Genomic DNA, 17126 nt, shown 5'->3' with positions numbered 1-17126 from the left:
GCTCACAACCTGAGCTCGATCCCGACGGAAGTTGGTTTCAGGTCGCTGGCTCAAGGTTGACTCAGCCTTCCATCCTTCCGAGGTAGGTAAAATGCTACCCGGCTTGTTGGGGTAAAGGGAAGATGACTGGGGAAGGCAATGGCAAACCACCCCGTAAAACAAAGTCTGCCTAGTAAACGTTGGGATGTGACGTCACCCCATGGGTCAGGAATGACCCTGTGCTTGCACAGGGGACTACCTTTACCTTTAGCTACCCAAGGAGAGGCCATTAAAAAGCAGGGCCCCTAGGTCAAGATGGGCATCGTACTTCACAGAGATTTCCCTGATCACAATGTTTTGAATTGAATAATTTTCAGCTTTTCCCCCTTACACATCTACCTTCTACCTCTCCCTAGATTTAAAAGCAACTGGCTATCCATCAACCACTTCACACTTTGAAAAGGGGAAAGGGAATTTAATTTTTCCTTGACATTATAAAGAGAAAAGCTGCCACGTCTCTCAAGCAGTTGACCAATCTATTTGACACCAGATAACACAGTATCTGCTTCTCAGAAAGTGTCTTTTTTAAATGTTTTATTTTTGAAATGGAGCAAAGGGGTAGAGAAAATACAGGAAAGGGAGACATTCAAAAAATAGAACAATTCGGATTTTTAAAAAATTGCTTATATGCATAGATGTTACATGGGTGCATGGCCTACATAAGTCAAGACAGTTTACCCAACATAGAAGTATAGTTTATAGAAATATCAAAAAATGTCTTTAGCTGTTTTATTCCAGGAGTAAATATAGCCTTTCCTTTTATTTCAGGCTCATCTGACCAAAGGTCTTGAGCACAACGTGCATAGGATAAAATAATTTTAACATGGAGTAATATATTTATTTCATGCAATATTATTCTGTGGACATACTAAAACAATGTGGGCTAGGGAGTCCGGGCAAAATGGGCATTTGAGTTCTTCTGCTGTAATTTTATTGTATTGCACTTGTAACATAATTATGCTTATATTAGACGAGGGATTTAAAAAAACACACGTGAAAAGGTAAAGATAAAATAAGAGAACGCAACAAGCAGAGGTGCCCTTTAGGGAAGGTGGCCCTGTGTTTTCAGCCGTAACCAGCATATTTCTATTAACTCTGACAGGTCTCCAGTTCTATACTGCAAGTAAATATCGCCATAAACTACCAAACAGCCTGGGGTCGCTCCAGAAAAGGTTCTGCTGTGTTTCCATAACCTCACTAGAGATTAATATGTTTTTAAAAAGAGAATAACAACACACACTCTTTAACTGCTCTGTCTTTTTGCAATCTTGAAGGCTGAAAGTCTTCTGGCCACCGCTGAAATCACATTGCTACTCCCTAAATGGTCAAACAGTAGCAGGGTTTCTTGGCCACATTGTCCTCTTGAAATACCTACAGCTGATTGACTTCGTACACAGGGAGAGGTTATTGTTTGAGGATAAGTAACTTTGCAGTCAACAACCTCCGCCTAAACAGTTAATCCTCTGCTGAATTCTTGTTCTGTCCACATTATAATAAGGGTGATCCTTACTATCTCCCAGGGCCTTAGGGGTTTCATATTTCAAGCAATGTCAACCATACACATGGCCCCCCTACTACACGTTTCGCTGTTTAAGCTTCATCAGAGGGATCAGAGTTCTTTTTTTTCCAGAGTTCTTTTTACTGTGTTCAGCAAAAAGAGTTCTGATCCCCCGATGAAGTTTAAAAAGTGAAATGCATAGTAGGGGCCGTACAGGACAATAAATCTCTCACCAGTCACCTTGCATCTTTCCCCCTTTTTTGGTTTGTGTGAAAGTGGTAATCTCAAAAAGAAACACAGGGAAACCCTCAAACCTGGCTGTACCCTAACCTCCTGGAAAGCTAGGACTCAAATCCTAATTCAGGACCATGTGATACAGAAGACACTCCTGTGTACGGCATGCAAGTCCATCACTTCTCCTTACCTGGTCACCTGGTTTTCCACCTTCACCTGGAGGGCCTGGGGGCCCTGGAAGTCCCTGGAAGCAAGAATACCCCAGTGTTAGCATGGCTCGGTGGACTCTGCTAGGGACAACAGTACCCTAGAAAAGTAGTGGCATGTCTAGGCTCAAGTAACAGAAGAAGAGGAAGGAAGCATTGAACAGGCCCCTTGAATGAAGCTATGCCCACCTTCCAGAGCTTCCTAGGAACAAATTCTGCAAACCCATACTATCCCCATAAATCCCAGCAGAGACATTCTGTTCCAGAGATTAGGATCATAGAGTTGGAAGGGACCACCAGGATCATCTAGTCCAACCCCCTGGACAATGCAGGAAATTCACAATTACCTCCCCCCCACACCCCCAGTGACCCCTGTTCCATGCCCAGAAGATGGCCAAGATGTCCTCCCTCTCATGATCTGCCTAAGGTCACAGAATCAGCATTGCTGACAGATGGCCATCTAGCCTCTGCTTAAAAACCTCCAGGGAAGGAGAGCTCACCACCTCCAGAGGAAGCCTACCCTACAGGAGCAAATTATGGCTGTCACCCGTCCTCCAATGACCAGAGTCATCACATGCATACATCTCATAGAATCATAGAGTTGGAAGGGACCACCAGAGCCAACTAGTCCAACCCCCTGCACAATGCAGGAAATTCACAACTACCTCCCCACCACACACCCAGTGACCCCCTCCTCCATGCCCAGAAGTTGGCCAAGATGCCCTCCCTCTCATGATCTGCCTAAGGTCACAGAATGAGCATTGCTGACAGATGGCCATCTAGCCTCTGCTTAAAAACCTCCAGGGAAGGAGAGCTTACTACCTCCCGAGGAAGCCTGTTCCACTGAGGAACAGCTCTGTTAGAAAGTTCTTCCTAATGTTTAGACGGAAACTCTTTTGATCTAACTTCAATCCATTGGTTCTGGCCTGACCTTCTGGGGCAACAGAAAACAACTCAGCACCATCCTCTGACAGCCCTTCAAGTACTTGAAGATGATTATCACATCACATCTCAATCGTCTCCTCACCTCTCAAAGCGAGAGGCATCTACCACTAGGACTTGTGAACAGCCAACAGAGAAACAAGGGGTTGGAACAGGCTGAATAAAACTTTAGCTTCCTGGGTCTCTTGGTCATGTCAAAAACGTGGATGAGAGTTTCCTGTGTGATTGGCAGTAGCCTCAGGACAATGCAGAGCCAGGGGACACGGATAGATCTTTGAGGGCTGGTCAGAGTTCACTCTTTATGGTGAGCTCATATCTTTCCAGCAGAGATCACCATTCATAATTTCAGTGGTTAGGGATCACCCTCTAACTTTAACTCACATAGGGTTGCCAATCCCCAGGTGGTGGCTGGAGATCTCCACTGATCTCCAGGTGACAGTGATCAGTTCACCTGGAGAAAATGGCTGCTTTGGAAGGTGGACTCTGGCATTTTACCCCATTGAAGTCCCTCCCCTCCTAAACCCTGCCCTCCTTAGACTCCACTCCCAAAATCTCCAGGCATTTCCCAACCTGAAGCCTGCAGCAACCCTAAACTCCCATGTTCATGCCTAGAGCAGCACTCTCCAGCAAAGACACTCAACTAGCAGGACTGGGAGGAGAAGTTCTATGAGGGGAATTATGCAGCCCTGTCCTTAAAGAGGCAACACTGTGCTCACCTTAATGGGGCAACACTCTACTCACCTGGAATCCAGAAGGTCCTGGGGCACCTTGTTCACCTCTCTCACCTGCTGGCCCCTGAGAAGAAGAAGAAGAGATTCAGTGTAGGCCTAAAAGAGCTGTATGCCTAGGAGAGGGAAGCGTGGCACAGCTCCCACGAGAAGCCCTTCCGTGGGAGAATGGGCGAAATGGATGGTCTTTGTTGAGTTAAGAGGGCTAGAGGTTTATGGCATTGTGAGATGCAAAATGTATTATGCCAAACACACAACGGGGAGGGGAGAAGGTGAGGCTAGGAAGGTATCTCTTCCATCCTTGATATGTTTACTTGAAAAAAAAATGGATAAGGTATCTAAACTTGGCTGTAGGGCCATGGATAGCTCTTATTCATTTATTATTATTTATTTAAATTGTTTATTAGCCACCTTTCTACCCTGTGGAAATCAAGGTGGCTTACAATGTAAATAAAACAACCATTATTTAAAAAAAACTCATAAAAGATCTTGAAATTACAGTTAGGACTGCCAATAACTTAAGACTAAAATTAGTCAAATGCAGTCCTAAATAAAAAATGTCTTCAACTGATTCCTGAAGATCAAAAGTGAGGGAGCCAGATGCACCTCCCTGAAGAGGTTGTTCCATAATCATGGGGCTGCCACCTAAAAGGCCCCCCTCTTGTGTGCCCACCAGATGAGCTTCTTTAATTGGTGGGACAGTCAGGAGGGCCTCTTCTGGTAATCTTAATTCCCAGGCAGGATCATATGGGAGAACACATGAAGCTGCCTTATACCAAATCAGACCCTTGGTCCATCAAAGTCAGTCTTGTCTACTCAGACCGGCAGCGGCTCTCCAGGGTCTCAGGTTGAGGTCTTTCACATCACCTACTTGCCTGGTCCCTTTAACTGGAGATGCCAGGGATTGAGTCTGGGACCTTCTGCATCATGCCCAGCAGATGCTCCACCACTGAGTCACAGCCCCTCTGTTCAGAAGATGGTCCTTCAGATACCTCAGTCTCAAGCCAGGCAGAGATTTAAAGGACAAAACTGATATCTTGACCTGGGCTCAGGAGCTGATTGGTAGCAGTGTAATTGCTGCAATATTGGGATCACATGCTCCCAGTAGCTGGCCCCAACCAGCAGTCTAGCTACGGTATTCTACACTAGCTGCAGCTTTTGGACACTCTTCAAGGGTAGCCCCAAATAGAGCATATTGCAACAGCCCAGCCTGGTACTGAGTGTCCAGTTTCATTAGTCTGTAATTTCTTCCCCTGTAAGGACAGGGTATCAAGTAGGGAGAAATAAGCTACTTCCAACAGTCCTGTAGAATAAACAAAGACTTTGAGTATACTCACTATACAAGTAATCTCCCACTGATTGTGATCAACAGAACAACCAAAAGGAAGCCCACCCATTCTCTTGCCCCACCTTTCCCTTGTCCGTAAAAAAGCTCCCTTTTCCTCTGATTGTCCCCTTCCATCTCCCCTTCCTTCCCATCCTTTGTCCTTCTTTCCTTCTTTTTCCTCATTGTCCCTGAGGTATGACACTAAGCAGAATGGTTGTGTCATAGCCGACATTGTAACATCTCTCCTTATAGGGAATTTTTACACAGCGTCTTTTATAGACAAGCGTATTAGCTCAGCATTGTTTTAACTGTTTTTAAAATTATTATATGTGTGTGTGTGTGTGTGTGTGTGTGTGTGTGTATCAATGATGTTAGTAAACATCATATTCTAGAATATCAAAACAGGCAGAAAATACTCACTGAAGGTCCAGGCGGCCCACCGGCTCCCGTTTCACCATCTTTACCAGGAAGACCCTATAAAGGAAAGAAACAAACGTCTTGGTTATCTCTCACACACAATCTTATTTAAAAAAAAAACAGAGTCTAAAATACAGGCTTCCTAAAAAGCACAAACATAGTTATAAATATTACCAACACATTGTTGGTATATATAAATATTACCAACACATTACCAACCAAATATTACCAAACATAGTTATAAATATTACCAATACATAAATTGACCAAAATCTGACCAGATGAATTTGGGCCTTTTACAGGCCTTCCTCAGTGGTCATGCATACTCAATTTAACAATACGCAGCTGGATTTTTACAATTTTACAATACACACAAGACAGAGACGAGCTCTCTGCAAGAACAGCCCTATACGGTGAAGGTTAAAAGGCCCCCAGAGTTTAAACCCCTTTTACATAAACTGTGCTTAGGTTATGTAACACATGACCTGTGTGTCTTTATCAGACTTTCTACAAGTGAGCACAGTTCCTGAAAAGCCCATTCCTGAAAAATGGGCCCAAAGCTCTTAGGAGGCCGACTACGGCCTCTGCCAGCGCAGGGGCCCACACCGCCGGCGCCCAGAAGGTGTAAACCGGCTTGAGTGGCCCCAGCACCAGCGGGCAGGGCTGGGCGCAGCTCCCCGACCGCCGCCGCCTGCCGCCGGCCTCCAGGTGCCGGCGCAGGCCGTGGCGGCAAGCCAGGAGGTGTTCCTGCACCCCAGGAGGCATTCCCGGGGTGCCGTTATCCCCAGGAGGCATTCCCGGGGTGTAACGGATCCGGCCGCAGGGCGGGGCCGACATTAGTCGGCCTCCCGAGCACTTTCGGCTTGGGAACGCCCCTCTTTATTTTTGTAAAGATCTCCCATCAACCCTATGAGGGTTGCACGGGTTTTTGGCGCCGGGCGGAGGTTTTGGCACTGCTGAAACCTCTTTAGGAGGCAACACCGCTAGTTTGCATCCTAAGCCCGGCGCAGGTATTCCTTTCAGGAATGCGCTGTAAATGTCACACTGCGCCAAGTGGTGTCTTGGCTAGGGTCAAGCCTACACCTGTGCTTTACTCTTTTTTTGGCACAGGTGGATTATAAGTACCTTGTGAGAGCATGATGCACCTCCACCACCATCCATGTTATCTGTATTGCAACACAAGTGTATAGCAATTGTGTGGTGATGACAACGGCATCTTTTTAAAAATGCCGTTGTCTCTGCTAGGAGTCAGGGGAGGGAAAGGAGGGCTTTGTGATACACACTGGGAGGGAGCAACTATGTTCAAACCCACTTACTCGTAGACCAGGAGCGCCAGGAAGTCCCTTCTCGCCGGCTTTGCCAGGTTCACCCTAGACGAAAAGAAAACAAAGATGGCGACTGAGAGCACTTCTGGCCAAAGCTGAACATTTCATCAAGCAAGGAGTGGAAACTCGACTAGACAGACTCTGCTTCACCCATCCGCCTTTCTGTCTTAATATGACCAACATGAGTGGTTTTACGGGACCAATGGCCCAAGCAGGGAAGAAAAGGATGCTTCGCAAAAGCTAAAAAGGTAAATAAGCCACTATGAGCACAACATTTCCCAGGGTCCTCTGCATAAAATGACCTCCCTCTTTTGTTCCTGCCTGATGATGGAAATCGTGCACACGCAAGTCTTACACGGCCTGGGACCATGGTATCTACGGGACCGTCTCTGCTGGTACACCCCCCAGTGAGCTTTACGCTCCACAAACAATAATTTATTGGTGATCCCTGGCCCAAAGAGTGTCCAGTTGTCCTCAACTATGGACAGGGCTTTCTCTGCCCTGGCCCCTGTCTGGTGGAATAGTCTGCCCAGTGAGATCAGGGCCCTGCGGGACCTGCGGGAGTTCCACAGGTCCTGTAAAACTGAGATATTCTGCAAGTTTTCTGTTTGAGGACAGCAACTGTTTAATTTCAGCGCTGGCCTCCCTAACCTTTCTGCTATATCATCATCAATTTATATCGGGGCTCCTGACTCTTCTCCAGTCCATTATTGGCCCTATGGGCCATGGGTTTATGTTCCACACCATTGTATTAATTATCTAACTGATGTAGAAGTAGGATTGTTTTTATTGCACATTGTGTGTTGTTTTATTGTATATGAATTTATTGTACAATATTAATGCTGTTAGTCGCCCTGAGCCTGGCCTTAGCTAGGGATTGAGGGACGGTTACAAATCAAACAAACAACAATAATAGTAGTAATAATAGTAGTAATAGTAGTAATAATAGGAGGAGGAAGAGGAGAAGTAAGAGGAAGAAGAGGAGAAGGAAGAGGAAGAAGAAGAGGAAGAATGAGAAAAGGAAAAAGAGGATGAAGAGGAGGAAGAAGAGGAAGGAGGAGGAGGAGGAGGAGGAGGGATTTCCGGCCAGATACTTCCTTATCGACATCATGGAGTCTTCGTTGCTGTGTCAATAGCTAAGAGTAGCTATTCCATATTATAGCTTTTCCCCATTTCCCTTCCTAACCTTCTTGGTACCATTGCTTGGGCCAGACTTGTCAATGGATATCACCTGTAGGTTGACTTACGTTAGCACCTTTAGGGCCTGGGAAACCCATCACGCCCGGCTGACCGCGGGCCCCTTGTGGACCAGGAGGGCCAGGTCGTCCATCTTCTCCCGGGGCACCCTAGTGAGAACAATCACAACTCATGTTAAAAAGTCTGAAAGTCTGAAAGTAACAGAGAAGGTACACCTAACTGGCTTGAAGGGGTACTCTGTTCCAGAGGAGAGCTACCAGTTTCCTTTGGAGTCTGAATGCTTATTTCCCCATGGAAAACCAGCATCGAATTGGTGCCTATTATTAGCTGTTGTACCCTCTCACTCCTACCCAGTAAGGGGATTCAAATTCCCAGAGGTAGGCCTGAAGAGCTCACCAATGTCACATTAACACCCACCTATCCCTCAACAACACTCTTCGTAAAAAGACACACTTTCAGAGTCAGTATCCCCCACCACAAACATGCACAATATCCCAGATTCATCACCTAAAACTCCATGTCCACTGCTCCCCCACACTCCATATCTGCCTTCAAAACCAAACCCAGCATTTCTGCTCTTTCCCTCCTCTAATTCAGCTTCTTCCTATTTCCTTCATTCCCACATCTTAAATTTTGTGTTCAAATATCACCCTTATCTGGTGACCCCTTCCTCAGTTTGGCTTCCACCTCTTTCCCCAAGGTCAGCCCTCCCTGTTATTCTGGATCAGACACAAGGAAAAAAACAACAGAACGTCACTTACAGATGGGCCACCTTTGCCTTGAGGTCCAGCATCACCGGGACGACCCGTGAGACCCTAGTTGCAAGAGAAAGGGAACAGCCAATCAAGATGCTTCCTTTCCCTTTTCCCTTGAATCGTTGTTGTCCTCTGACTCTTCCATGCTTACATTGTGTGAATCACACAAAATTAAATAACCCAGTTATTTTATGAATCCACAGCTTCTGGCGTACAGACAGCACGAAGTTAGTAAAACGGCAAGGAACAAAAGGAAACTGAAGAAGTACTTAGTACGAAACGGCGTGAGTGCCTCTGGAGGATTTTTTGTCCGTTTTTCTATTGAAATATTGTGCTATACTTTGTGTGCATATTGTAACTGTCTCTACCTTAGGCTGCAAGCCATAATTGGGACATTTTTGGCTGTAATATTGAGGCACATGCTTTGTGTCTACTATTGCTATTGCCTATGAATCGTGATTTAGGCTATATGCCATACTTGAGATATTCAAATGTATTGGTTTGTTATGGATTGTGTGTCTTGTGATATGTATATATATGTGTAGGAGTAGTTGATTTGTACATATAGGATGTTAGAGGATTGTTATCTGGCTAAGCATATACGTTGGATATATATTTTGATACTGACTAGTGTTGTATTGGGGCCATTCTATTGACTTTTGTTACTATATTGTGTGAATCTTCATATGCAGACCCAGAAGAAACTTACTGATTAAAATATGGGGTCTAAGGCAAACACGGCATCACTGTTCTTTAACAATAAAAAACTTGTAGAATGTTTACCAATTGGCATCCAGAAAGGATCCCAAAATGGCCCAGAAAATACCCTTTGATCTGGGCTGAATGATTTGGCCCTGCTACTGGTTTAGGAGAAGAAACTGGTCAAAGAAACTTTAGATCCTGTCCGATTTTCTTTGAGACAACCATGGTGACAGCTTTCACAGGTAGATTAAAAATCTTTGAATTTGTCAATATCACTGTCCAATTGTCTGAAACAAATGAAGTCACCACTGGGTTTGCTATGGCCTGAAGGACCAACCTCCTGGGGAGCCCTAAGGATAAGAAAGTTAAAGAGCTGTTCTGGAACCCTCAATGGACATTAAAAACCAGGATAGAAGTAATCCACAACATGTTTCTGTTGCCCCAGAAAGTCGGACCAGAACCCACAGGTTGTAATGAAATTAAAAAAGGTTCTCAGCTAAACATTAGGAAGAACTTTCTGACAGTTAAAGGGGTTTCTCAGTGGAACAGGCTTTCTCGGGAGGTGGTGGGCTCTCCTTTGGAAGTTTTTAAGCAGACTAGATGGCCATCTGACAGCAAGGCTGACTCTGTGACCTTAGGCAGATCATGAGAAGGAGGACAGGAAGGGTTACGTCAGTGCTTGGCCCTTGTGTTTGTACATTTTTAACAAATGCTGTCTTTTTAAACCGTTTTGTATGCATCTTAATTATTGTTAGTTACCCTGAATATTTATTGTTAAATAGAAAAACAGGGTAAAAATATCCTTGTGAAACAAAATCCCTAAACACGTTGACTTGAATTAACTTCTCAAGTTAAGTCTGTGTCGGCTTACAGTGTGTAGGGCTTCAGCTGCTGTCTTTGTACCTGAAGCAAAAAGGTCAGTCATGACTCTTCCTTATTCCCTGGCCAGCAACTTCTCTGGAATCTGCTCCAGACACAAACAATTGCTGCTTTGTGGGGAGCCCAGCTTTTCAAACGTCCGCTGCCGTTTTCAAGTCCAAGACTGAACTCTGAGGAGTTCTGGGCCCTTCTGCTCAGTATCCCAAGCAGATAGAGTTGCCAGGCCCCTCTTCGTCACCGGCAGGAGATGTTAGGGGTGGAGCCTGAGAAGGGTGGGGTTTGGGGAGGGTCTTCAAAGCCATAGAGTCCAATTGCCAAAGCGGCCATTTTCTCCAGGTGATCTCTATCAGCTGGAGATCAGTTGTAATAGCAGGAGATCTCCAGCTACTACCTGGCGGTTGGCAACCCTACAAGCAGAGGATTCTCCATGAACGCAGGCATTTTCAGGATGGGGGGAATATTCCCCAATGCTGAAGTGGTAGCAGGTCTGCATCTGAAGACCCTTTCATACACCCTGCCCTCCGCTCCCCCATGCCGGCTGTCCAGTCCCACTCTGCATCTTACCCTCGCACCAGGCAGGCCAGGTTCTCCCGGACGTCCAGGATCTCCGGAGGCTCCTTTGGGACCCCCAAGGCCGGGAGGACCACGTTCTCCAGGAGCACCCTGTTCAGAGAAGAACAAACAAGAAATATATTATCCCAAAGCCTATTTTAGAGGGATCAGAATAAACTCCTCCTTGCTGGGTTTGAACCGACGATGTATAATCTAAAGGTTTCTGGGCAAATCTAACACTTCAACCACTTCTGACAGCTATCAAAGAACTGCATACAATTGCAGAGAAAGAAACGAACAAAAAATGCAATTTGAATTCACACTAAGCACCCTCCTTCCATTCACCTGAGAGAGCAGGTATGGTTAGACACTCACCTTGGGACCAGCTAATCCATCCTGACCTGGGAAACCACGATTTCCTGGGGAGCCCTAAGGATAAGAAAATGATGACAATGCTATCAAGAAAGTTACATTATGTAGTCTGGGGAATACAGAATGAATCTCACGAGTAGCAGTAAGCTAAAACAGGGACCTTAAACATTATCCATTTGAGTGGGGGGAAATACATGGCTTTTTAAAAAGACAAGACAGAACAGCAGACTCAAGAACCTGCCAGCGGTGGAACACAATAACCAATGTGTGAGCTAGAAGGGGGACACAATCCTACATTGTTTCCTGGGCTTCTGCTTGGATTCATCCTGAATCTAAATAATACAAACATTTTAGATTCTGACCCTCATAGTTTGCACACCAGAAAACCTTAATGGCTTAAGGGGGCACTTTGCATATTATATTGCTATACTTAAGAGATCGTAACGGTACCTCTAAAATCATTAAAAGGTGAACGTTTGCAAAATGACTCTTGTCAAGGAACAGTAGTTACTCCCTTTGGACAGCCAACCCAGGTTTGCTACTATGTAAACATGACAGATCATCCTTAGGACTTCTGAGTTTGCATTATAAAAATACCTGTACTTTCCTTTCCTTTTCCTTTTATCCCTTAGAAGCTCCTTGATCAATTGATCTTGAGCAGCATATATCTAGTGTTGGAGGGATATAAGGACTGAAACAAATCTTGCCACTGACAATGTAGCCTTGGGGTCCCTATCGCTTAGTAAAAAAGGCATTATGCCAGTCACAGAGGCATTGGATTTGTATATTAAAAGGGGGGAAATAGTGCTATCCAAGTTCCTTGTAAAAGCAGCATTGCAAAAGGGCATGGGCTAATGAGTCAATAGAGCCAGAGGAGCAAGGGCAGATCCTGTCTGAGTATGGGATATTCAGAATTCTGCCCTGCATTACCATAGAAGGGTTAGCATTCAATCTAGCCAAGCAAAAAGCTCTACAGAGACGAGGAGTTGTCAGATAATATGTATAGGCAGGCAGACCACGTGGAGGGGGTATTCCGAAGAACTGGGATGAACAGACGCGACGAAAAATACCTGTGCTGGATATCTCAAGGCTAGTCTTCAAAAAGAAGTGCAGCTGGTATATTACAATCCCAAGGACCATGTCCAAATGGCAACTGCCTTTAAAAGATGAGGCCACCCAAGACTTAAGCACTTTGGATGCCACACCAAAGATGGCCGCCCTGCTCTGCCTTGGCTTGCAAGTTCCTGGGCTCAGTAGATTGTCTTTGCTTACCCTCAATTTATTTCTTTTTTTTTGTTTTTAAATAAAAAATTATTATAGCATTAAAAAGGAACAATACAGTCCAAACATCGACCAAAACTTACAGGAATATAAAACATATAATATTTCGAACAAGCAATCGCTTTATGCACCACCTCCATCTGATTCTAGACATTTAAGTATATTTTCCATTCTGGAAATTGTAGGACTCCGTACTTCCTCTCAATCCTCTATGTTTTTATCATTGGCAATAAGTCAATTTAATCAAGACATAGGTCTCTTTCACTTTAACAAACCAGCTAATTATATCTGGTGAATCTTTTCCCCTTTCCAGCATCTAGCAAAATTTACCCTTGCTATTGTTAATATGTGGAGGAATATATCGAGATATTTCTTACACATGATCGGTAGACAATTTAATAAAATTGTTTCTGGTGCTTACCCTCACTTTCATGTCAGCTATCAACAGGGCTTCCTCCACATTCCCACAGTCTTCAGTCTCTCATCTACCTCTCCTTGACCTTTCTACAGTCCCGATGCTGAACTGTTCTTGGTCCTCACTAAAGCTGCTCTCCTTCTATTGTATGCTTTTGCCTCTCTATTTAAACAGCTTCCAGGCACACTTTCTAGTTCCCTTGTTTCATCTTCCTCCGAGTTCTCTGGGCCCACCAGCAACTCCTCCTCATAACAACACAGCATCTATGGGGAGAAGCTCAGTGGGTACAGCCACTGCTGTTCATGCAGAAGGTCCCAGGGTCAATCCCCAGCATCTCCAGTTAAGTGATGTGAAAGATCACTGCCTGAAATTCTGGAGAGCTGCTGCCAGTCAGAGTAAACAGTACTGACCTGGATAGACAAAGGGCCTGACTCGGTATTAGGCAGCTTCATGTGGCCTAATTCCCCTTCTCGGTCCACCACACCCACTCACCTTGAGCAGCAGCAGCAACAGCTTGCACACGGTACACCACAGAGATGCCAGTATGGCTAAACCCTTCTGTCATGTTTTGCCAAAAAATGCCACCCGTTGCAAAGGGCTGTCCTACACGGCCTCCTAAGTGAGCCTGGCTTATGCCACAGAGGTCAAAGCTCTTCCCCAAAGGGAATGGTACCCTGCTGTTCTTGCAGAATATCTCACCCCATATGACTTCACTTACCCTCTCTCCAGGTGGCCCAATCGGTCCCGCTGCTCCGGGCTCACCACGACCCCCTCTCTTCCCTTCTTCACCTGCTGGTCCAGGACTGCCTTGTGGGCCTGCAGGTCCCTGCATAGGGGGGGGGGGAAATCACATAGTCTCTCAGTTCTTAATTGCCATGTGTCTTTGTATGCCAATGGTCACTGTATTTAAATACAGGCCTCGCCAGGAGCTGCTCTGAGAGACACTGTCCTTCAGTGTTACTGCTCTGAAGATGCCGGCCACAGTTGCTGGCGAAACATCAGGAAAGAAAATTCCAAGACCACGGTTACACAGCCCGGATAACCTACAAGAACCAATGAACTCTGACCGTGAAAGCCTTCGACAATATTTTGTGCATAAGAATGTTATAACTGATATTTTTATATGTAGCCTGTATTCCAGGCCCTGTGTTTTTAACAATTTTATAGTGTACCCCTTGCAATAAATGTAATTATTTTTGTTATAGTGTATAGTTTGTAGCTCAACCTTTGAAGCTCTCTTTACTTGACACATATACCTGTATGTTTATCCCAACAGAGCAAATAGCAGCACCCTGGGACAATTTCTATCAGAAAAACGGTGCAGGGGAAGGGTTAAATCCCTCCTCCCTTCACACCGTGGTCCTGATCCAAGCTGGGTGGGTCCATGCATCTGAAAATTAAATTTAGAAATGAAACAATGGGAGTTCTGTTTATGGAACTCCCAAAATCCTGCGTGGGTGAGTCTTTTAGTGCTAAGGGCCAATGAATCAAAAGGGCTGTAAAAGACTGAACAGAGGGCAAAAGGCCTACCACTTGAATGCCAGACTACTTACTATAAAGTCACATGGTTAGATACTTACGGGTTCGCCTTTGGGGCCGTGTTCACCTTTGAAGCCTGCAATACCAGGTTCTCCCTGCAGAGAATTAAAAACAAGGGTACAGCACATTTTAGGGTGGCACAGTTAGAAGAAGAAGAGCTGGTTTTTATATGCTGACTTTCTCTCCCACTTAAGGAAGAATAAAACCGGCTTACAATCGCCTTCCCTTCCCCTCCCCAACAGACACCCTGTGAGGTAGGTGAGGCTGAGATAATGTGACTAGCCCAAGGTCACCCAGCTGGCTTCATGTGTAGGAACGGGGAAACCAACCCGGTTCACCAGATTAGCCTCCGCCGCTCATGTGGAGGAGTGGGGAATCAAACCCGTTCTCCAGATCAGAGTCCACCGTGCCAAACCACCACTCTTAACCACTACACCACGCTGGTTAGGGTGCAGGGCAGGTGGTAGGATCCTGGATAGCTTGAGGATGACACTGTTATTTATTACAGCATTTACATCCCACCTTTGCTCGTAGTTCAAGGCAGCTTACAATAATAGTTAAAAACATTTTCAGTTAGAACCAAAATAAAATAGCAAACCCCAAATCTCTCCTCCCTCATCCTCTTAAAAAAAGATGCCTGCCATTCAAACCCCCTTCAAAAGCCCTGGCAAAGAGGCAGGCCTTAGAGTTTCTCCTGCAGATCTCCAAGGAAGGGGGCCTCCTTCACCTCTTCAGGGAGCCCGCTCCACAGAACTGGAGCCACCATGGAAAAGCCACAATGGTCAGACAGGCCATCCTAAGTCATGAGACAGCCAACAGATGGCTGCCTGATGACAGTAGCTGCACACAGGGACATATGGAAGGAGATAGTCCTGTTAGGGTACAGAGTAGGTGGTAGGACCCTGGAAGACCCCTTTGGAAAGATAAGGCACCTTTAACTCTTCACATTAGCCCCATGTCTGTCTCGCGAGTTCCTTACCGACTGGCCTTTGGGACCCAAAGGCCCAGTTGCACCTTGAGGCCCAGGAGGTCCACGAGGGCCAGGAAAACCAGGAGCACCGGCAATCCCTGGAGCACCCTGTGGACAACAGTGAGAAAAATCAAACAAGGTCAGGACCACGAAATGCAGCTAGCTTGAAATACAGCAGATCCATCCAGAGAAGGAGGAGGAAGAGGAAGAGGAAGAGGAGGAGAAAAGGAAGAGGAAGAAAACACAAAGAGCTAGATGAGGAGAAAAATGCCCAACTCGATCCAGCCTGACTTGAAGAACTATACAACGAACAAGGAGAAGAAGAAGAAGAAGAAAAAGGAGGAGGAGAAGAATAAGAAAAAGGAGGAGGAGAAGAAGAAGAAGAAGAAAGGAGGAGAAGCAGTAGAAGCAGGAAGAGGAGAAGGGGAAAAAGACTTTCTCTACCACTTAAGGAAGAATCAAACTGTCTTACAATCACTTTCCCTTCCTCTCCCCACAACAGACACCCTGTGAGGTAGGTGGGGCTGAGAGAGCTCTAAGAGAGTGTGACTAGCCCAAGGTCACCCAGCTGGCTTCACATGGAGGAGTGGGGAAACCAACCTGGTTCACCAAATTGGCATCCGCCGCTCATGTGGAGGAGTGGGGAATCAAACCCGGTCCTCCAGATCAGAGTCCACTGCTCCAAACCACCGCTCTTAACCACTACACCACGCTGGCTCCCCTGTATAACACAGATCCATGCTCAATACTTTTCAATGGAGGCGGAGCTCAACCCCAGAGGCAAATGTCCCCACCTATCAACCTCCTCTCTTTCTTCACGCCAAGAGTGTAGTACTCACCGCAGATCCTTTGGCACCAGGGATCCCGTCCGTCCCAGGGTTGCCCTGAAAGCAAGAAGAAGATGAAGATGAATGGGGATGCTGGATCAGGGCACCAGAACCACTTCAACCATCAGCGTTGGCAAATCATGCAGAATAATACCCTGCCCCTCACTAGTGGGAAGGTGAAGCTTTGGGAAGCCCCTGGAGGTGGATTTCAGCAGCTGGGACTTTCCCCCCAACATCTGGGAGCAACTGGTTTCTGAGGGGAAAGTGAGCTGGGTCTCAGATCATCGTTGAACATGGCTGGGATCTCTTCACTGATTCCCCAGAAGGGATAGTCATCCTTTTTATTTTATTCCTTTATTTGGCCTCTACCAAGGTTTGGAATAATAAAGTGGAATGTATTTCTCTAAACCAGTGGTTCCCAAAGTGGGCAGTACCACCCTCTGGGAGTCAGTGGAATTAACTAGGGGGGCACTAAGAGGCAAGGGGGCAGCAGAGGGCACTAGAGGTGGGCCCCTTCGACTGTGTTGTTCACTGATTTACAACAGATCAAGCTATGGCACCATGCTGGCAAATTGGGTGGAAAAATCAGAATTTTTTCTAGACTTTGAAGAGCTGGTACCACTGGATCGAGTGCATCAGTTTTGTTGAATGAATTTCAACTAAAAAAATTTAATTTGATTTTGAATAGATGTGCAATTAATTGTTACCGTTTTGAAATTTTATTGTTCTTATCCTCTTTAGTGAGTCATGGAAACCCCTATTTTGAATAATGCTTTTTATAGAACAGGGTAGGGGGGCGCTGGGGTTGAGTTTGTGGAACCAACTTCTCTAAACCATGCCCCCATGAGGCATTAGATCAAATCCTGGACCCTGGCATACATCAGGCAATACAATCCCAATGACATTTACCCTACACACAGG

At 45.7% G+C, this 17126-nt stretch overlaps 1 protein-coding gene across 1 annotated transcript in view; it reads right to left on the bottom strand.

Moving 5' to 3' along the window:
- Window positions 1–17126, bottom strand: part of COL2A1 (collagen type II alpha 1 chain) — a 112687-nt gene that overhangs the window by 41519 nt on the left and 54042 nt on the right. The window contains exons 20-31 of the mRNA XM_056867231.1: window positions 16218–16262; window positions 15388–15486; window positions 14450–14503; window positions 13588–13695; window positions 11177–11230; window positions 10814–10912; window positions 8675–8728; window positions 7964–8062; window positions 6708–6761; window positions 5395–5448; window positions 3661–3714; window positions 1962–2015 (exon numbers count right to left, since the gene is read on the bottom strand). Coding sequence (XP_056723209.1) covers window positions 1962–2015; window positions 3661–3714; window positions 5395–5448; window positions 6708–6761; window positions 7964–8062; window positions 8675–8728; window positions 10814–10912; window positions 11177–11230; window positions 13588–13695; window positions 14450–14503; window positions 15388–15486; window positions 16218–16262 — 828 coding nt within the window. The remainder of the gene's footprint in view (window positions 1–1961; window positions 2016–3660; window positions 3715–5394; window positions 5449–6707; window positions 6762–7963; window positions 8063–8674; window positions 8729–10813; window positions 10913–11176; window positions 11231–13587; window positions 13696–14449; window positions 14504–15387; window positions 15487–16217; window positions 16263–17126) is intronic.

Source organism: Euleptes europaea, chromosome 1 (genome assembly GCF_029931775.1).
Source record: "Euleptes europaea isolate rEulEur1 chromosome 1, rEulEur1.hap1, whole genome shotgun sequence".
In the NCBI taxonomy this organism is placed as follows: domain Eukaryota; kingdom Metazoa; phylum Chordata; class Lepidosauria; order Squamata; family Sphaerodactylidae; genus Euleptes; species Euleptes europaea.
The sequence above is the reverse complement of the archived record's forward strand: the minus strand, read 5'-3'. Positions and strand labels throughout refer to the sequence as shown.